Source organism: Pipistrellus hanaki, assembly GCF_964339955.1.
Source record: "Pipistrellus hanaki genome assembly, chromosome: 2".
NCBI lineage: Eukaryota > Metazoa > Chordata > Mammalia > Chiroptera > Vespertilionidae > Pipistrellus > Pipistrellus hanaki.
Window position 1 is genome coordinate 139,038,417 of NC_140504.1, and position 21,820 is coordinate 139,060,236.

The 21,820-nt window shown below is 42.0% G+C and overlaps 1 protein-coding gene across 5 annotated transcripts in view; it reads right to left on the reverse strand.

The window, feature by feature from the left end:
• The window catches only part of LMO4 (LIM domain only 4), a 42,926-nt gene that overhangs the window by 15,219 nt on the left and 5,887 nt on the right, over nt 1–21,820 (reverse strand). For 3 of the 5 annotated variants that reach the window (XM_084871911.1, XM_084871910.1, XM_084871912.1), the window contains exons 3-4: nt 16,546–16,642; nt 16,002–16,157 (exon numbers count right to left, since the gene is read on the reverse strand). In XM_084871911.1, coding sequence (XP_084728037.1) covers nt 16,002–16,157; nt 16,546–16,642 — 253 coding nt within the window. Of the gene's footprint in view, nt 1–10,560; nt 11,368–16,001; nt 16,158–16,545; nt 16,643–21,820 lie in introns of those variants that run through there. The other 2 variants (XM_084871913.1, XM_084871914.1) reach the window with 1 other exon arrangement.

Genomic DNA, 21,820 nt, shown 5'->3' on the forward strand with positions numbered 1-21,820 from the left:
CTTTGTGAGAACTAAATGAGGTATTACAAGTAAAGTGCTGAGTTCAATAACAGCTCTAATTCAATTACTAGACAAATAACAACAGATAATTCCTTGTCCTTCCTTGAAGAACCATGAAATGGAAATAAATGTTACCCTTTCAAAGGAAAGTGCATAGTCAAGAGGGCACTACAACTATTTCCCTATGTAAACATACCTGGACCAATGTCTCCTTCCAAAGATGATCAAACATATTTAACAAGAGGCCTGGTGCACGAAGTTAACTAAAGGTTTGGTACCCACAGCCAAGCCTGCACCCTCTCGATATCCTGGACCACTGGCTCCTAATCATTCACCTGCCTGGTTGCCCATAACTGCCCCCCAACTGCTGGCCTGATCGCCATTCACTGCCTCTGTGTACTAGCCTGATCGTCCCTAACTGCCCCACCACCACCAGCCTGGTTGCCCCTAACTGACCCCCTGCCAGCCTGGTTGTCCCACTCAGCCTAGTTTAGTTGTTTGGTTGTCCCTCACTAACTCCCCTGCCGACCTGGTCACCCCACACAGCCTGCTTATTCAGTCATTTGGTCATCCCTCGGGCCTGCCCTGGGCAGCTAGGGGACTGAGGGGACCTACCTAGGGGTGGGCCCAGGTGTGCCATGTGCCTGCCACCCCAGTGGGGCTGAGGGGACTAGGCATTACCATCTCGTGGCTGTGGGCACTGCCATCTTTGAGGATGTTGCAGTTAATTAGCATATTCCTTCCTTATTGGCTGTAGATGCCGCCATCTTTATGAGGGCAAGGCGGTCAATTAGCATATTCCCTCTTTATTAGATAGGATGTTACAGTGTGCTATGGTTTTAAATGTATACTATCAGCTTCATTATCATGGTAGACTAGCCAACCAGGGATTAGCTGTGAGAAAGCTTTAATCCTAATACGTTTTCCCCTATAGGAGGCCGTGGGCACTGGAATCAGATTCACCTTTTTCAAATAACTCTAGCTGTATGGCCTTGAGCACATTATGTAACCTCTCTTAAGTCCCTGATACCTTGACTGCAAATATAGAAGTAGTAATATCTGCCTCAAAGTTGTATTCTGGGGGTAACAAGAAAAAATATATGGGCTGCATCATCCTATCGAATAAAAGAGTAGCATGCAAATTGACCGTCACTCCAACACACAAGATGGCCTGCAGAGGAGGGCAGTTACGGGCAATCAGGCTGGCAGGGGAGCAGTTAGGCATCAATCAGGCTGTCAGGGGAGTGGTTAGGGGGTGATCTGGCTGGAAGGCAGAAGAAGTTAGGGGCAATCAGGAAGGCAGGCTGGCCAGCAGTTGGGAGCCAGCAGTCCTGGATTGTGAGAGGGATAGTCCTGGTGGGATCAGGCCTAAATAAGCAGTCAGATATCCCTTTAGGGGTCCCAGATTGGAGAGGGTGCAGGTTGGGCTGAGGGACACATCCCCCCTGTGCATGAATCTCATGCATAGGGCCTCTAGTTATTTAATAAATGTGCACCCTAACAGGTTTGGCTCAGTGGATAGAGTGTCCACCTGTGGACTGAAGAATCCAGAGTTCAATTGCAGTCAAGTGCACATGCCCAGGTTACGGGCTTGATCCCCAGTAAAGCACATGCAGGAGGCAGCTAATCAATGAGTCTCTCTCATCATTGATGTTTCTATCTCTCTGAAATCAATAAAAAAAAAATTTAGTAAGTTAAAAAATAAAATAAATAAATTTTCATTTCTCCTCTGAGCTATCTTCTACCAGCATGTGGTCTGAGTTTATAGAATTGCAAATTTTACCTAAGAAAAGCATTATCACCTTGCTCCTGAAAAGTACATCATTGAAAATTTATACCCACACAAAAACCCGCAGAAGGGTGGTTAGTGTAGCTTTACTCATAATTGCTAAAACTGGGAAGCAACCAAGATGTCTTTCAGTGGGTGAATAGATAAATAGTACATCCAGACAATGGAATATTATTTAGTGTTAAAAAGAAATGAGCTTTGAAGCCATGAAAAAGACATAGCAGAACCTTAAATGCATATGACTCAGTGAAAGAAGTCAATCTGAAAAGGCTACATGATTCCAACCATATAACATTCTGGAAAAGGCAAAACTATGGAAATAGTAAAAAGATCCGTGGTTGCCACAGTTTGGGGTGGGGAGGTAAGTTCAGAGAGCATAGAAGATTTTTAGGGCGATGAAAATCATCTGCATGATATCATAATAATGGATACATGCCATTATGCATTTGTCCAAATCCATGGAAAGTACACCACCAACAGTGAACGCTTATGAAAATTATGTACTCTAGGTGATTATGATCTGTCAGTGTAGGTTCATCAGTTATAAAAAACTTTGGGGATACATTTAATAATGGGGAGGCTATACATGTGTTGGGGTCGGGGTATATGGGAAATCTCTGTACCTTCCTCTCAATTTCATTTGTGAACCCCAAACCTGTTTTTAAAAAATAGACTTTTCACAAAATGAAAGAAATTACATATTACATTCTAAACTAAAAATAAATTATGTTATCCATTGTTTGGGGTTAATCTACATCATCACTCCCCTCCATTAAGACAGGCAAGAGTTAGCTATCATAATTTTCAAAGTAAGTTTAAGACCTTATAACTCACTTGTAAATGAGAGAAGTTACTATACTTTCTATTGTTTTAGTGTTTACCCTCCGAAAGAGTACCATCTTGAGAATTTAAAGCCCTTTTTACCTTCTAATGAATACACTGAAGGTATGGGCAAGTATAGCTGTTATTAGAAAATTCCTATTTAAAAGATAGGCAAAAGGAGGTAGTGAAATTAAATGATTAGGCTCTGGCTAACATTCACATGGAAAGACAAATCTAACCACAGATTCCATTTGACTTCCCTTCAGGACTAGAACTAAATTCAGTGTTTCCTGACTCCCAGATTGGTGCTTCCTTAATATTACAGTGTAATATGTACTTTATTACATGCTTTAAAGCAAAAGGGGGAGGAGTGGAGAGGCACAGGTATCTTCATCCTCAAAAGTACAGAGCACAGAACACAAGATAAATAAGCCATCAGCAATTCGCATAGCATTTCCCTGAGGACAAAAGTGAGTGCTGTTTCTCCCTTGTTTGGTGCGAACACCTGAGGTGAAAAGGTGACATAGATGCACAAGATGCCCAGAGATGCCCAAGGAATCAGAAAGCCCCAAATCACCTCGTCTTGGGATGGAATTGGACCACACAGTGGGAAGGCACACAGTTCCAAAAATCTTTAAGAATGCAAGGGAAATCAAAGTACCTTTTTTGGGGGAATGGAGAAAGTAGGGATAGTTTTATAGAACATTTAAGCAGCAACCCTGAGCAGGTTAGTAATGTTTTGGAAAATATTTTTTTTTAACTTAGTCCCCCAATTCTCATCTGGCCCAACCAACCGTCTAACCCTGTTTTGTTGTTGTTGTTGTTGTTGTTGTTGTTGTTAATCCTCCCCAAGGTATCTTTTCGTTGACTTTTTAGTGAGATTGGGAGGAAAGGGGAGAGACACACACCTCAACCAGGGCTAGGGATCCAACCTGCAACCGAGGTACATGCCCTTGACTGAGACTGAACCTGGGACATTTCAGTCCGCAGGCCAACACTCCATCCACTAAGCCAAACTGGCTAGGGCAGAACCCTCTTTTGTTTTGAAAAAATAATGTCACAAATCTGTCCAGAGCAGGATAAAGTGTACGGTAATGAGTTCATTAACCTGCCATCTGCATGCAAAACAAGGGCATTCTGGAGGCAGAATCCTTGGGTGGATATCAAATATCAAATTCTGGACTAAAATCTATAAAATACAATGCAGAGAGATAAGTATTACAGCCCTACCTTCACCAAACCCACAGCACAAGCTGACTTTCCAGAGCTCCAAAGTCAGCCAAAATCTTTTCTCCTTCTCTAAGGTTATCATGTTTGACTAAAGAGGGTTAAACAAACAAACAAACAAAAACCCATTTTTTTACAGCATTAGGTACCTGATGTAGTTTTGTGAATTGCACCCATGCGGCCCTGGTGCCTCCACCCCACTGTCAGAGAACAGAAGGGTTAGATTTCCAGTGCTGTAGCTTTAACAAGCCAGAGGCAACATTTCCACCGTGGTACCCCAAGCTTCATCAAGAACACTGGAGTCTGCTTTTTCTCTGCTGCAATTTTCCTTTCACCTCAGTTCTCCCTGACACACCTGTGAAGTGTCACCAAAGGCTGTATCATATCAACTTTTAAAAACTGCCAACACTGCTAATGTCTAAAACCTCCTGATGTCACAGCCTTGCAGTCCACAAAAGCATAGCTTGAGTTTTACCACACACCGTAACAGCATCCTGTGTCAGTAGGGCAAAGGGTCTTGTTGACAGGAGTGAAGTAAGACAAACAAAACCATGTAGATGGGGTGTGTGGCCAGGGTGTTTGGGGAGTCCATACAATCTCAACAAGACTCCAGCCCTTTAATCCTTCCTACAAGAGCCATTTATTTAGGCAGTTGTTCCTTCATTCTCCCTACTCCCTCATTCTCATGATAGAAATATCTCCACAGCTTAGAATTTTAAGAGAAAATACTTATTCTAAATTCCATAAACATCTACACCCTCACCAAAAAATAAAAATCCTGATAAACACGGTTCAGGCAGCTGCTTGAACTGGTTATGCAGCTTTGGCTATGGATGGCATCTGCTGAAAACTGGAATAAATGGTGGTTTCTGGTCCTACTATAGAGTGGTATAACCCAGAGGTTGAGCTCGTGGGTCTAGCAGCCTCACTACCTGGTACAAATTCTGCCTGCCTCTCAGGGATGTACCAGACTTTAACTTCCTGATTTTGTGAGCTGAGGTCACATTATACGCATAACAAATATACATTATCTACTTCATTGTAATCAATACTCTTATAGTTTTAACTACATAGGGTATAGATTGATCTATGCATATTTTCCAGATCCTCACAACCTAATGATTAGAATACTGTATATGTATAACCATTGATATCCAATGAGAAGGGTAATATAATCTTCAGACCAGAATAAATACATATTATTGGCTAACTTAAGTCTCATTTTGCACATAGCATAAGAAAAGATTAAAAGACAGACTGCAAAGAGTCACTGGGCTGAGATATTCCATGAAATAACACACAGACATCAGGGGCTTTGATAACCAGTACGTTGGCACCAAACCCACTGTGGTCAAGAATAGAAGCCAAGAAAAAGTCATTTTTTGCTTAACCTTTACATCAACATTACTAAAACAGTGTTTTATTCAATTGAGTAGAAATGTTTCCTTAACTATTTTTCTCTTTGTAATCAAGGCAGCTTGGATTCAATGGCGTGTGATAGCAATTTATTTACAAATTTGGTATCTTTTTGGACTCCAGCAATTAATGAGAAAATGGGAAGTACAGCCAACAAAATGTTGAATATCAGCTCAGAATCATGTTTGGATGTAATTAAAGGTATAATCTGTTCCACTTGAACATTTCTGTGCTCTCCCATCTTAAAACAGCAAACATGAATATTCGCTATTTTGTGGTATGTCTGCTTTTCAAAACACACTAGAACATGTAAAAATTTTCTTTAAAGTTGTTGTGTGTGTATATTACTTCGCTTATACTTTAAAAAAGTATGCATTACTTCTATAGACTCAAATTCACCACAAATATTATCTACAGACTCAAATCCACAAGTCATTCAAATATTTTAAACACCCCATTCACTACTTTGTATGGGGTATATTTATCCATTTTGCTTTCTGAACTAATGTGATTACTAAAGTCTTGCTCTTTTTCCTCAGCAACAACTTGTGGGAAGAGTCATTATCAGTTATATTTAATTACACATGACGAAGTAGTTGAGAACTGTCAAAAGGAATTTCTTAATAGAGCAAGGCTAAGATAGGCAGGCAGTCTGAAGGAGTCGGCATTCCAGGTTGGATAAAGATAAAATGCAATAATTAGTTTTTTTTAAGGGAAGAAAAAAACCAAGTTACAGCTCATGGGATAAAGTATATCATTGTTGCAGTCTAACAATTTATAAGGCAAGCCTACGGAAATGCCCCAAACGCTAGGGCTCAAATAGCAGTGCTGGCACCGCCGGCCCTCGTAACAGTGCCCAGCCATGTTGGAACCTGGGCCAAAAGGAAAGTAAGACAGATCCTGCCTTGACTTAAATTGTAAATGTTGTACATCATGGATGTCTTTGCATTGATTTTGTTATTTTTGAAAATATCATCTTAAAACATTTCCCTTGATTACTGAGTTCTTGGTATCCCCTTTCATTTTGCACCCACAGAGTACTCAGTAACCTCACTCTAGTCCTGGCCCTGCTTACTAAGTCAGCTCCCTGAACTTCAGTGACCTCACCTGTAAAACTGAGGCAATAATAGTAATTAAGAGGGTTAATGTGAGAAAACATGTGTAAGAACGTCTTAATTGTAAATGCTCACATGTAAATACATTTACAAAGCATTATAAAATTCCCAGATGAAGTTATTATACTAAACACTGTATTCGAAGATGTAAGGCTTTTATGGAAAGTGTAAGTCTTATGACTGACAATAGAAATTGAATCAAAGGCCTTAAAGAGATATGCAGAATTTAAGACACATCCACCTCCACCAAACCTTATTTACATAAAGAAAAAGATATACAACTACAGCCAACACAAGCAATTTCCTTTCCAGGTTTTAGAATTATTCTCTACTTGTAAATTCAGTTTGTCTTCGGGTTTTCTCTTTACAGCTCCCCAAAGTAGTCAATTCAGGAATTGAAATATTAATTTAGGAAGAAACTTTTAACGTTTTCCTCTTTTAAAAAAATTACAGCTAAAACAACACAGCAGAAAGCCCACAAAGAGATGCACTGTTCAGGAAGACGGTTCCTGAGGAAGTTGAGGATGTAAACCTTTTGATGCAGGTAGGGAGACTTTCTAGGCAGAAGGAAGGTGAAATGCCTCCTGTTCTTCGAGCTAATGATTGTTTCCGAGCTGGTTAGAATTCAGCGCTAATTGCATTTTAAAACACCACCTCTGCCATCCTTTCCTCTCTCAGGATCTTACATCAATGTTTTGCATTTTCAATAAAACCTTTGCACTTCACCTTTCTCACTGAACAGATCCTGAACTTCAGAGGTTCGGGAGGAATTCAGTTCAGATCCTTTCTTCCCCCGGAAGGTTTTGATCTGGTGGCCACGAGGCTAACCTGCAGGAAAGGCTGCCCTGCCCAGATACAGAGGGGAGAGAGACAATTAAAATGGGTATTTTTTTAGTGGCTCAACCCAGGCTTGTCCACTCCCAACAGAGAGTCATTAAACAACTTTCCAGTGCCATCCGAGGAACTTATAACAGAATCAATTGATTCTCATCCTATGCTTTATTAGTTGTGATTTAGGAGACAGAATGGCCCTGTTGACACAGCTGTAACATGTCAGGACCTGCAGCACGATCGGCTCAGAGCCTCCGAGTTGCAGCCCGTGCTCCGCAGAATCAATCTGAACTCGAAAACGTTCCCTCTAGGAGACACGCACATATCCTTGGGCACAAAGTACTTCTCACTTCTCGTGCAACTGCAAATAGTAGTCTCACTGGAGGTAAGTTGCAAGTTCACCTTCCAAAAATCGGCCCTGACTTGCCATTGCTCTCAGCATGCTCACGATGGGAACAGAGGGCTGCAAATGCCTCTTAACTAGGTACCCAACGTGGGTGAATGTGCTGCGAGTCAGATCGCGGGCTCGGCAAGTGGGAGGCGCTGGCTGTTTAACATGCGTTCAGAGCATTGCCAATCTAAAATGGCTGCTCAGTAATACTTTAATTGCAGTTTCATGGAAACAAATTGCTCTTTAACTGCAATAGCATTTCTGTGACTTGGCTGGACTGACGATAGGTTGAGTGTTAGTAAGAAGCCACGTCAACTTGCAAACAGTCTGTTTCCAGTGGCCCCTCAACCTGAGTCATAGGTGCGCAAGCACCTGGGATGGAATTCCCCGGTGAAGGAGTCATTGGGGGGGAAAAAATTACTTTTTGACCTAAATAGTTATTGAGGCTACATGATCTATAGCTCTTAGATTCACTGTTATATAATTTAATAGCTCTGAGAAATATTTTGCATAAACATGGTGCACGTTAGAATCTTACTATATTGACATTTAAAAGCTTCATTTTATTAGATGGTTAGCTGTTTCAAATATCAGTGTTAATGAGGGCAAAAGGAATTAAAGTCAATATGAAAAGGATGACAATTTCACAGGCTTCTTTTTGGTGTTTTCTCGTTAATAAATGAGAGACTTTGGAGTTTTCTCAGTCTGTATTTCCTAAGACACTACAGTCTGTGTTAAACTACTTCCTAATAAATTATGAAGAGCTGGAAATAGTTTCTTGTGGCAAACGGTTTGGGTTGGAAAGGCTTCTCTCAGGCCCGCCTGCCTTTTGGGGTAAGTGTAGCAAGGCAGGTAAAAAAAAACACCCAACCCTTTCTCAAAGGAGGATCTTTGTACAAAACCGTTTCATCAGCAAGAGTGGCAGTTTGCATAATTGGGACATGTATACGTATCATAAACATTTTTTTAATCAGTACAGCAGGGCTCAGTTACATTTGCTTTTATTTTTAATTGCACTTGCTTGTAGGGACGGGGGGCCATCTTGCTCTGTGACATGGGTGATATTAAATAAGGCCTTTCAAAAGAACAGAGTACATCTCACTAACATCACAAATGCAGTAATGAAAGGTGAACAAGCTGGTGGGGTGTTTTTTTTTTTTTTTCTCTCAGCAATGTTGGGGTTGGGGGAGGAACATAATCACTGCTCACATCAGAATAAACCTGAGTGTTTTTAGTGGCTTTCTATCCACAGAGCATCCCCATTAGAGCTGGGTTTTATTGTTTGAAATGCCTCTGGTTTCAAGAAAGTGTTTTACCTAAAGCAAGACTACTACTTAAATATGTCCTATTGTATATTCATAGCTCCATTAGTCCTTCTCCAATTTAGCACATCAAAGAGAAGACTTCATCACTTGCATGTGGATTATACTAACATGAGTGACATTTGTAATCTTATAGGTCTGCAACTTAAGAAATGCTTTTAGAAGCTCGTTATTAAATACGCAGCAGTGCTTGAGGAACCAGCCGTATAATAGTTCATTTAAAGTCTTTAATAACCTTAGCCCTCCACATCCCTCAATGCCACACTGAATTACTTACTGAAGTTATTAACTGTCTCTCTTTGAATGTCTACCCTATATGGGACATGAGTGCTCATGCCAAAAAGGATAGAGCAGATGCTTGCATTCTTATTAACATTTCCCCTTTTCCATCCCGGAGAGTCCAAGTTCCCTTACAGTATCTTAAAAGAAAAATAATGTCAGAGCCAGAACGAGTTCCTAGAAATTCCCCAAGGGTCTAACTCTAAATAGATATTTATGTGATTTTGTTCATTTTGTCTTAAGCACTAATAAAACTATTCACGTTTACTCTCTGCCTTTCAGTTCTCCTCCAAGAAGAGTGCAGTTGGAGCAAGTGGTTCTTCCTCCTGGCCTGGAACCTGGAGGCAGGCAGTGAGCACAGATCGCGCAGGGAAGCTAAGCTGTGCCAAAGCCTGGTCTCTCAATAGAGCGAACCCATTCCTATCCTCCAGAGAGGGCCTCCGGAGCTCTTCTGGAACAAGAGGGGGGGAAAATGCCATTTTTAGAAAGGAAATTAAAGGTAGCGTTAAAACACCTGGTTTTATTAACCTGTGACAGGCAGGAGTTGCAGTTGAGATCTGCTCACGTATTGCAAGCCTGGCAGAGCAGCCTCTGGGTTTCCTCCTTCCAGCCCTGGCCATGGCCCCACGGAGAGTCTTTGGCCTACAGGCGCTCTCCTCAGGCCACCTCTGCGGGCACTGCAGAAGCCGTGGCTGGGGATAATCTACCGCCTAGAACTAGCAACCGAACATCTCAAGACTTCTACTAAATGAATTCCAAACCCTCCTCCAAACATATGGAAAGGCAGAGCCTACAGAGGAGTGTACGAGCAAAACAAAACAAACAGGAGTCTAGAAGCACACCAGGAAACGGCTGCTTCACCATGGGGTCCCTGAGAACTAACGGAACCTCAGAACACATACAGGTATGGTTTGGCATACTGCTTCCGCCAAAGCTATAAACTTGCTAAGAGAACAAGATAGTTATGCCACATTCTCTAACATGTTTTTCATCCATACCCAAGGCTTTCCTAGTGAGAAAAAAGAGTAAGCGAAAATAGCTGAAGAATCAAACAAATATTTACATATAAACACAAAAGGTTCACTGTGATATTGGAGAAGTGTAATGAAGTGCTGTTAACAGAATATTCTGAACTTATAAGAGGGACTCCGTCAGAAACATTGCTTTGTACCCCTGCCAAAAATGGCATGGTTAAGTAATTTGAAGAATACCTTATTGGCCCAAAACTAACTACGTAAATATACACACTATCTCTCACAACTTCTGAAATTTAAAGTGAACTTGGTATCAAATAAAAAAAAAAATTTAAAAAAACCCTACCTTTTCCCAAAGTACAGAAGAGGAAAAAAACAATGTTTAAGCCCAAACTCCATCAAATATTTTTTCTTTTAAGTTTTTATTATTTAAATACACCATACTAGAGCAAATGTCTCTGAAAATATCACAAATAAAAGATTTTTTTTTCTTCATTCAGCAAATTAGAAGTAGGGGGAAATTTCTACACAGTAGCTGCTATGAGCCTGTTTTTTTGTTTGTTTTTTTCCGATTTTTTTTTTCCATTTTTTGTTCTTTTTCTTCGCCATGGGAGTAGCAACATTAGGACGAAAACACTTACATGCATACATACATTGTATTTTACAGAGATACAATAAAAGTGTTTGTGACAGAATATCACAAAAGCCACATCTCTTTATCCCATGTTCAGTTTTGATTGAAACACATTTCCTTACGACACTTAAATATACAAAGAGCAAATAGAATGTTGTTAAGGTAAAACACAGGGTACAAACTCTGGCCAGTGCCCTGCTAATTGTTAATGAGGGTAGAAAGCAGATTTGAATGCTTCTTTTAATTAGCTTCATTAGTCATTTCCCTCCTCCCCAGCTCCCTCCCCCCCACCCCCCAAATGTCCTCTGGTGGATCTTTTTTCATTTTCTCTACAGTCTCCCATTAGCCCAGGTTCATGGAGTCCTTAATGTTCATATTCAGTCATTTTAATACACCAATAAATGCAGGAAGGGCAATCAAGACTAAAGAAGGTGCAATGGCATGGAGCTGGCACTGGTGCTAGCTACAAAGGTGACTTGTCTACTGAAGACACATGGGATCCACCTGTGATGAGCAAAATCTGAGATGAAGGCACGCATTCTGCATTACTCTGACCTTTTAGCAGACCTGCAAGAAATAAAAACGGGCATCTTAGCCAAAGTGCTGAATTTGAGAGATATTAAACTCAAACATGGCTGCCTTTGTCTTCTCTACATTCACTAATCTTCTTTTATTAGATTACTTTCCAACTGTGACTTGATGGAGGCTTTCTGCGCTACTTACTCCGACAGGGAAGAACTAAAGCATAACGTTGTCTGCAGTTTTACTAGCAGAGAAAATGAGACAATAAATGGACTTTGGGAAAGTTTCTGGTGCAAAGTTCTACAATGAACTGCTTAACTCTGCGAAAAGTTTTTTTCTGTAAGGAATTAATTTTAACATCTTGCCTAGTAGTCATATTCAAAGGCGCACACCCCGAGCCATGTTCCTCCCCAGGAAGTTTTGGGTTAATATGCTCAACTGTATAACCTTTGGCAAGTTACTCAACCTGTCTGTGCCTCAGTTTCCTCATCTTTAAAGTGGGGATAACATGGTTGTCATAAGGATTACATCCGTGTGTGTGTGTGTGTGTGTGTGTGTGTGTATATATATATATATATATATATATATATATATATATATAAATTTCAACATTGCCTGGCACTTAATAAAACCTAAGCAAATACTGGCAGTTACCATGACTATTCTGATTATTCCCACATGTCACCTATTCACCTATGTCCTTCTTGACATGTAGGTATGTTACCTGCATGAGTATGTGTGTGCAGGTGTTTATGTGTCTATCCGTACACATACACACATATGTACATATAACCAGATACTTTACATCTATTGTTTCCTATCTGTTGCAACTTGATACTACGTAATCTGCATATGTAAATCAAACACATGTAATGTGTTAATGATTTATGATCAGTTGAAAGAATGTAGTTCAATGCAAGTCTAATTTTAAAGTCTAAGTTAGAAATGGTAATCCACACAGTCGTCAAATATCATCCGTTTGCCATTACCAAAATGAAATAATATTAGATTTTTATGGCTTTTAAATGACATTTTGAGCTTCCCGGGAAGTTCTCGTTCCACCCTTTCTCTAACTTACCGAGAGCCTGGAGTCTATTAGGAGCTGCAACCCCCCACTTCCAAGCTAATTAAAGTGGTGGAGGCTTAATTCCCCAGAGTGGAAGCTCAGTGTGAGCAAGGTAATTTGTCTGTCCAGAACAAAGATGCAGCAGCGGCCAGCGAGCATATTTAATAAATGAGCATCAAATGCCCTCTACGATGGACACACACACTACACCAATTATGCGACTGCAAGGAAACCGCGCGGCGATATGTAAACTAGGACACGCGCCTCGTTTCCCTCCAGCCAAGGCGGCGTGAGGATCCCTGATGCTGCTGAAAGGCAGAGAATTCTAGGTGGAACCATCACTCCTGAGAGGAAGAAAAAAATTCCACAGCAGGCAAAACTTCATTTAAAAACAAAATTAGCCACAACTTCTGATCGTATGGACATAACTCTCTGGATGGAAGGCAATATTCTCCTAAAGAGAGAGGAGGAGCCTCCTTTGAATATCACGCTGTAGGGTCTTTGAGCACCAGTGGCCTTAGACCTCAGTCAAGAGGTGGCATGATTGAAAAGCTGAATGTTCCTGTTTTTCTCAGAATCTACAAGAGCCAATGATGCAGAGCAAGAACTAAACTGCACACCCCAGACAATGGGAACAAATTCCAGGGGAATAGAAGTTTAAAGGGACCCGATGATGGGGGTCGAAACTTTCCATACAATTAGCTGCCTTTAAAAGAAGAAATGTACAAAAAAAATCAACTCATTACCTCTCAGGCAGAGGATGCTTGTGTATATTTATTATGCATCATGCGCAAAAATGATAATTAGCTCTACAAATAGAAGGAAACCGGCCAAAATTAATGTCCAATTTTCCCTACCAAAAATATGGAGCGCTCAAGAGAGAAGAAAATAAAATGGAGCCACGTGTCATTTCTCCCCAGCTCAGCTCCCCCAGAAAAGGAACACTGGAGGCTTTGGGGAACATAATTTTAAAGCGTTCCCCAGATCCAGAAAGCAGTTTCTGTTCCACCAGGAAGTGTTTTCATTACCGCTTCCCCCTTGCCCTCTCATTAATATCTCTCTGGACCACATTCAGCTTGCCCAAATCCTCTATTTACAAAAACTACCTTGTGAATGGACTGTGCTCTGGTGAGCTGAGCACCAAGGGTGAGACATTTATACCAACAGGGAAATGTTCTTAATTAACATCACTCCTCCGGCCCCACCCCAAACCATAGCTTCTCACCAACATCTGACAAAAACATATCCTTAAGTTATATTTCCTTATGCCTTTTAAGAGCTATTAATTTTTGAAGGCCACCTGTCTCTGTTGGCTTCCAACATTAAGAAAATATACACTGGTAGGTTCTTATTCACTGCCTAGTCTATTTTGTATTCTAAAATGAACACCCTACCACTTCTCACTCACCACCACTGGGTAAAAGTTATTTAAAAAAAAAAAAAGAACACTTGGATGAAAGGCATAATCCATGCAATTTTGTTAACACGTAAAACCAGATTTCTTTTTTCAGTGTTGCTCCGTTCCCTCCCTAAGAACTCTAAATTTATACCTCGTTATACTCAGAAGGATGGGACTGAGACCCTGCTCATATTTCTTACATGTCCTCTGCACTTGGCCCCTAGCTAACACAGCCACTGCCTGCATCCTCAGTGCTTCACAGTTTGGCTACAGTTCCCATCTTGTCTCCACATCCTTCAATTCTCACCATGCACATTGCTGAGCTGTAACAATCATTTTTTATACTTTGCTAAGTCAGGAAAGAAATGGTATAAAACCAGCAAAAAAAATTAAAAAGAGAATTTGGGGGGAAACTAAGCTTTTATATTGGAAGGTGTGGGAAAGTGAACCAACATTTTATTCCTAGCTCATTTTTCTTTGAGCTACCAAGTAACTACAAATGTCTCTGCCTCCAAATTGAAATGGGGATCTCTACATATTTATGCGACCCGTTCATTGTTCACAACTCTACCCTGTAGATTCATTTCATTACAACTCAAACCATGAAAATCTGTATGTATTTATATGTACAGCAGCTTGAAATGCCTCATCAGTGGTGACTGGTTAATATGCAATAAAATATTTGACTTCATTCTTAAAATGGTCTTCTGTGTAGCTTCCCCTTATTAGTAAATTAAATAAAGTACATGGATTATGATGTACTTAACATGTAGTTATAAAGAAATGAGAAATACATTTAAAATTATCCCATAAACTTGAGTAAGGGAAAATGATAAATATGAGCATTAAAAATACGGTAGTGTGATTCTAAATTGTTAAAAGTTTACAAACATTAGTCATTTTCCCCACAGGAAGCACTGAAACAAATTGTATTACAGAAGACAAAGCAGCTTAATATTTTTTTCCGAAACCTTTGAAGCTTGCTAAATTCCTATGTGCAGATAAATGTTGTTTTTTTTGTGTGTGATCCTTACAACAGACATTAATGAAGTTCCTATTGTAAATCCATAAAGAATTACCAAGTGAAGTGTGCACTTTTTGTTTCAATGCAATAACTCAGTGCTGTGTGATTGCCTGGGTTAATGATGAAAAAGTCAAACATACTATCAGAGCTGATGGAAAAATCTATCACCAATCTGAAATTAAAATTCATCTGTGGTCAATAAGATTTAATATCCATGCAAGTGGCGCTGTAAAGAGTAAATGAATCAATGTCATCAATACATAATCAGTATGAAATATGATGTGAATAAAATTATGCGCACGAGTCATACATTTCACTCTTTTCTGGGCTAGTGTGGAATGAACAGTCTCTTAACTGAAGGTTGACAGTAATTGTTACAAATTAGGCACAGCAGTTATCAAAATGCACTCACTTGCATAGCTATAGGACTTATTAAGGAGATTAAAATAGATCTAAAACTATCCAGTACTGGGGGTGCTGAACAACTGTTGATCACTAATTTTCCCTCTCAAGTGCCTTCTAACACCACATGACTTGTGCACTGGTGTCATTTCCTCACGTCTAACACTGGTCCAAAAACTTCCCAGTTGCAGATCAAGAATTGGGATCCATAATCTTTAATGGAGCTATCAGTGGCCCAAAGTCACTGGAAAGAGCTAGAACTTTGTTTTAGAAGTCATAGCTTATTCAAAGTTTTCGGGACTACCTTTGGAATTACAGAATGCTTTGTAAAAACTGCTTTTCTAAAGCATCGGTGTCCGGGCTGCTATTATCCATTCCGAAATCACTCTTTCCTGACAAAGACAACTCCCTTTCCTACCTAACGTTCTAATGTTCCTCCCACAATAACCTATTCACATCCACTGTACTTCTGAATATCAAAACTATCAAATGGGATTTAAAAAAAAAAAAGCTGGTTATATAGAAGTTTTATGCTTTGCTCAACTCCGCATGTGACAGTACAACATCAGCAAAGCTACAAACCTAAGTCGGGATTTTTTCTAATTAGAAGAGATTCACAATTTAATCAGCTCTCCTATTTCTGAACCCTGTATGGATGGGTGGTCTGCATTTCTTTACAAGGGCATGCAAACATGCAAGCACCCAGGAAAACCCCACTGCTCAGTCCAAAACGCTGGAGCCTCCCAACTTGCTGTAATACAGCTTATTAGCAACTGCGGGGTCTTTACCTTCTGGTCTGGCAGTAGTGGATTGCTCTGAAGTGAATTCAAATGGCCATTGATGAGAGCTGTAGGTCTATCATGTTCACAAAATAAACTGCCATTGATGTAGTGAAACCGATCTCCCGGGACCAGGCGATTCCGGCAGGTAGAGCATGTAAAACACTGAGAGAGAAAAAAAAGCAAGCCCACTGAAAACAAGTACAAATTAAGTCTTTCTTTTGGTCACAAGTTTATAAACTGGTTTTAAGCGGGTATCTGTCAAGTACAGAGCTACTTAGGGTTCAGTGTTTTCCTTCCTTCCAGGTGATTGCAAAATGCACTATATTGGATCTGCACAAAGTGGGAAACAGACGAACATGTGTACTTGTGGGGGAGGGAGAGGGCTGTACGGGGACGCGCGGGGTGGGTGGGTAATCATCACTGCCAATCCAGTCTCCATGGATTCCTTTAGTGTTTGCGGCTTGAGAAAACAGAGTTCCTCCTATGGAGAAAGGCTTTGCCCCTGGTAGGAGAGGGAGGGTTCTCTTGAAAAGACGGGAGCCAGTGCTACCTTAAGATGATACACATTGCCTTGGGCCCTCATGACGAGCTCGCTCGCAGGAATCGACTGTCCACACGCGCTGCAAGCACCGCTATTCCCAAATAACCTGAAACAAAGATGACAGGGACACCGATGAGTGAGTCCTCCTGAACCACAGAGAAAGACAGAAGCAATCCCCCCTCCTGGCCTCTGGCCCTCCCTCCTGAATGCATCTGACAGAGACAAAAAGCTTAGGTACGGGCCTGCACCTTAGGAGTGATTTACATAACCTGGGAAAACCCTTTTGCGGGGTCACAGCTAACTTCTGCCCGCCGCCGAGGAAGAGGATGCCCCAGATTTAATCAAAATATTGACTTACATCTCTAGCAAATACTAAACAATTCTGTTCTACACACATTTTTATCAGATTACTGGGTTCATCGTAAAAAGAAAAAGAAAAGAAAAAAAAAGATACAATCCATGACTGGAGTTCAAATGCATTGTGTCCTTGAAATTATATGAAGAACTCTTTTGTACTTTAATCATATCTTGAGATATGAGTCATCAAAAGGGTTAAGAGGATTTGATTGTATATCTAAGAAGACATCATGCTCAGTGTATTGAAACTCCCGTAAACCTCCATCGGTGCAGACTTTCCATTAGAAACTCTCTGCTATCCAGGTTGATATATAATGTGTATGGGTTAACCTTTTCAATCATGGTGTCAACACTTAAGATTTGCCTCTGCTCATCTCTTTCATCCTAACCTTCTCTCTCTCTTGATAATGAAATGCTTGCTCCAACTTCCCTCTATCTGCTCCTGAGTCCACAATTTAGATTACTTCATCTCTGCTAGCAACAAACTGAATGAAATTTCGATTTGAGCAGAAAGTAATTTACCGGGATCTGGACCCATTTGTCATCATATCTCTCTGGGTGTTTGCTGTATCACTGCAGTTTTCCTATGCAATCAAATGAGACCACAACATCTGCCATGGGGGGAGGAGGGGGAGAAGGAGAAGGCTGCAGAGGAGGGGAAAGCTCAAGGAAGTGTGGTGCACTGAAGGAAAAATATATACACAATTCCTTCTATCTTTCCACAGGCGCCACAAAACATTTTAATGAATGCCGAACTTTGGCTTTTTATGGAATCAGTAGACTCAAGCTGGGAAGCTTTATTTGCTTTCGGGCTTCCATCTTTAATATCCACAAATATTTATTAAACAGACCAGAATGATTTCACATTGAAAGGTGGTATCAGAACAAGCAAGCAGAATCAGAGAGGCACTTTCAACCCTGAAAAACAAGGTAATAGGACTTACAAATTAACATACCGGTGCCGTAATAAATATTAATATTTACATTTCCTCCTTGTTCAAATAAAGTCATAAAATGCAGTTTGTGTCAAACCGGGAGACATGTTCCTATAGAACACCCCATAATCTGAATGATTGCAGCATGCCTCTATATAAAAATAATTGCTTTGAGTTTTCAGAATCTGGTCTTGCAGAAGAGGCTTGTCATGTTCAAACTACTAATTTGCTGTCGCCACTTTATTGAAAATAGCCTGTAAGTTGTTATTAAATGTATCGACTGAACGACAGGGAGAGTAGTAAAACTGCCCCTTAAGATGGCTTTTAATAGGAAGCCCGAGAAACAAATTTTGCAGCAGCATCGATTTGAAGAGTTCAATCAAAACTCCATTTCAAAACTAATTAGTCTGAGATCCAGGACACATTGACACGTTCTTGCAGAATCAGAACAGTTACGGAGAGAAAGCTGAAATAATACACTGTCAGGACCTCTAGCCGTAGGACCACACAGTGTGGGAGCTCGGGGCAGCGGGCCTGTGTCTCCAGATGCTGGACCACTTCAGGAGCACTGATGAGGACCGCCTGGTGCCTCACATGCAGCATCTGCGAGCCTGAGCTGCCAGTGCTGCAGGCAGCAGGGGGTTCTCAGGAAGGCAGGGTGACCAGAGAATTCGTATGGCTATGGAAAGAGTTTCTGGCAAACACCAGGGCTATTCCAATCCCCAAGATGGGTACCAAGTTCAAGAAATTAGGGTAAATATAAAGTTAAAAACCTGCCAATGTGGCCAAATACATGCTAAGGATAAGGGGGAGAGGGGGTGTATGTGCAGAGAATAGGGGTGGGTAACAGAATCTTGCCAGAGCTAAGGACCAAATATCCTCCTCTACAGCAACCCAGAAGTATTTTAATGGATAGGAGCCTATAATTATGGCTGCCACTACCAACAGGTACACACAGAGACGAGGCATCTCAAAAATACTCTTTCACAGTATCAATCTGATTACCCAGCCAAAAGTATTCATTTATTTAACAATTCACCCCAAGGAAAGTCAGCTGTATGTCTTCAACACCTAAGTGTATTTTTATAATCAGGGGAGCAGTATGTAATCCGAAAGCTTTTTATATAAGCTTATTTTCTCCGATGCCACTTAAATAACCTTTCCGGGAACATTCAGCCACAAAACCAGGGGATTCCTAAAGTGTCAAAAATTACAGTTACAAAGTTTGAAAATGACCAAGATCTCCCTAAGACGGATGTGCTACTGAACATTACTAATGGAGTTTAAGATCTTTCCATGTCTACTACAGCTTTCAGGCTGCCTCCGAGCAGGACAACCTACATACATGTCTATACACATTTTAATCCCCTTTACCAGAGGCGAAGGCTACCATTAGAATTCAACCCTTTTTTTCTGAAAAGTTGTTTCTTTTTCTTTCTCTACAGCAACGTTTCTGTGCACTAGAGAGTTAATTATCTAACCAGGGGGATTGTCTAGGACAGTGTTTGATTTAAAAGACTCGAGGCTTTAGGTGCTCAATTAAGTAGCTATCGGTCTCAGGCCGGACTATAATGGGCTCTTTTCTCTTTAACTCAAGCAACGGGGAGATATACCCCAGGTCAGGCTAATTAAAGCCAGGGGAGTCTTTAATTGTGATGACAGAATCGGTTTCAGTTTCCTTTCTTTGGGTCCTTGGTCCGAGAAGGTCGTTAATATTTCAGCATTTGGGCAATGCAATCAATCACAAACATCAAGAGGTTCCTTATATGGGAAAAAGGGGAAAGAAGGGAAGAAAATCCCACCAAACCTCTTGCACTTTCAAGGTGCTTTGCTTCTCTATGAAGAGCACCATGTCTTGTGAGTGCTGCTTGCCGGCTCAGCTTCCACTCTCCTTGCTGACTAACGAGGAGAGCAGGCCGGATTTTTAGTTTTAGTAATAACGCTTAGCATCTTTCTGTAACTTCCACGACCAATAGGTGGGCTTATTTTCTACCGCATTATTATTTCAAGCAAAATACTGGCACTATGGAGCAGCGCTGGCTGTGTTTTTCCTTTCAGGCAAGGAGAGGTGTGTTTCTAAGAGTGTAGCTGAAAGGTATACATTTGTACCTCCAGGTAAATATCAGCAACCCATCTGAGGAGAAAAATGCACATCCACAGCTGCTGATCCAGAAGCAATTGGTTTTCCAGCAGGTTCCCATATTTAATCTACATTCTGCACCAGCTATATTAAATGTAACAAAGAAATGCAACCCAGAAATTACGCCTGGAGCCAAGTCCATTAAAGGTACTTTGGAATAACTAGAGACCAAGCACCTTAAAAGCACCAGAAGCTATTGATACTTAAGAGGGGGGCTGTGAATAATCGCAATGGCTGCATTAGAACGGGGAGGGAAAGGGGGGAGGAAAAAAAAAATCAGCCAAATTACGCTTGGTTAATTCAGAGTAACAGATCTGCCCCCAAGTGAATTGGAGGCCTTGAATTAATTCTGTTATGACAAATCAAGATAAACGTTCCCCCTAAATTGCATGCGATTTAATTAATTTTTGAGATCCTGGGTTTTTTTTTTCTTCTCTTCCTCCCCCCCCCCCCCAGCTAATAGTTCACATGCTCCCGTGCTGTCATTGTGCTTGAGTGGGCAGACTTCAAAGTGATATTAAATAACCAACTATTAGATTTACCTAGCACGTCCTATTGGAAAAGTGCCATTTAATTACCTAGCCTGTTCAATTAAAGGGACAGCGTTCTCTGACTGCAGCAGCTTGCTGTTGATTACCAGGGAAATGAACTGGCTGCCTGGCGGCGCCTCGGTTCCTAACGCTGCCCCCTCCCCCGAAACACCCCCCCACCGCCACCCGCCGCCACCGATCCCCCCCCCCAACCCTCTCCCCCGCTCCAACCCTCCCGCCCGGAGGCGGGGGCGCGCTCACTGCGGCGGCTGCGGCGCCACGTGAACCGCCCGGGGAAACGCGGGGAAAGCGCCGCCGGCTCGCCGCTCCCGCCCAGCGCTCGCCCCCTCGCGGCCCCGGACGCCGGCCGGCGGGGCGCCGCCACCGAGGCCTCGCGCAGGGCTGGCCTCCTCGGTCCCACCCCGGCCCCGGCCCAGGCCCCGCAGGAAAAGGCTCCCCGGGGACCCCCGCCGCGCTCCGGGCGCACGGCCTCGCCCTCCCCGGACCCGGAGCCCAGCCCGGCATCGTGAACTTCCTCCTCCGACCGCACTTTCCGAGCCTCTCGCAGGGCCCAGGGTTGGGGTGGAGGGAGAGGGGTTTGGTTTGGAGGAAAGGGAAACGGAGTTTGGAAGCTCCTGGGTGGCGCTTGCATGGCGCTGGGGGGTCGTGGGGCTGGGGAGGACGGGGACAGTTTCAAGGCTGGCCAACTTTTGTAAAATTGTGGAAAGGGGGGGGGGGGGACACACAGACGTTGGCCCCTTTAAGATGCACTCTCCCCTCCTCTCTACCTCCACCCCTGCCTGCCTTTCCCTCCCTCTGAGAGGCCAATTTTGTTAATTAAATGTTTTGTTTGCAACGCAGCTCTCATTCATTGCGGACACGTCATTCGGAGCAGATCTAAGCCAGAGACCAGATCTCATTAGATAAAGCCCATCAGAACTGAAGAAAATGGAGGAGCCACTAATTAAAGCTTTTAATTGTGCGGATTCGCTGCAGCAAGGCAGCCGCTTTATCTGGAAATCTTGGAGGGAGAGGAGGCAGGAGCCCAGCTCTGCCCAATGCACACTCGGTCGCCCATGGGAGAGGGGAAAAGCTGTGCCCATACTACCAACGCCTGCCACACACCACACACACACACACACACACACACACACACACACACACCCTTCTCCCGCTCTCCAACAGCGTTTTAGCCAGGTCTTGGTTGTTTTAAAAAGCTCACATACTCAAAGTCAGTTTCAAAGCCCTTAATAAAGCGCTCTGTGGTCCCAGCCAGGCCTTGGGGCCCAGGGCTCGGTCCCCTTCACCTGGTGGCCAGAGAG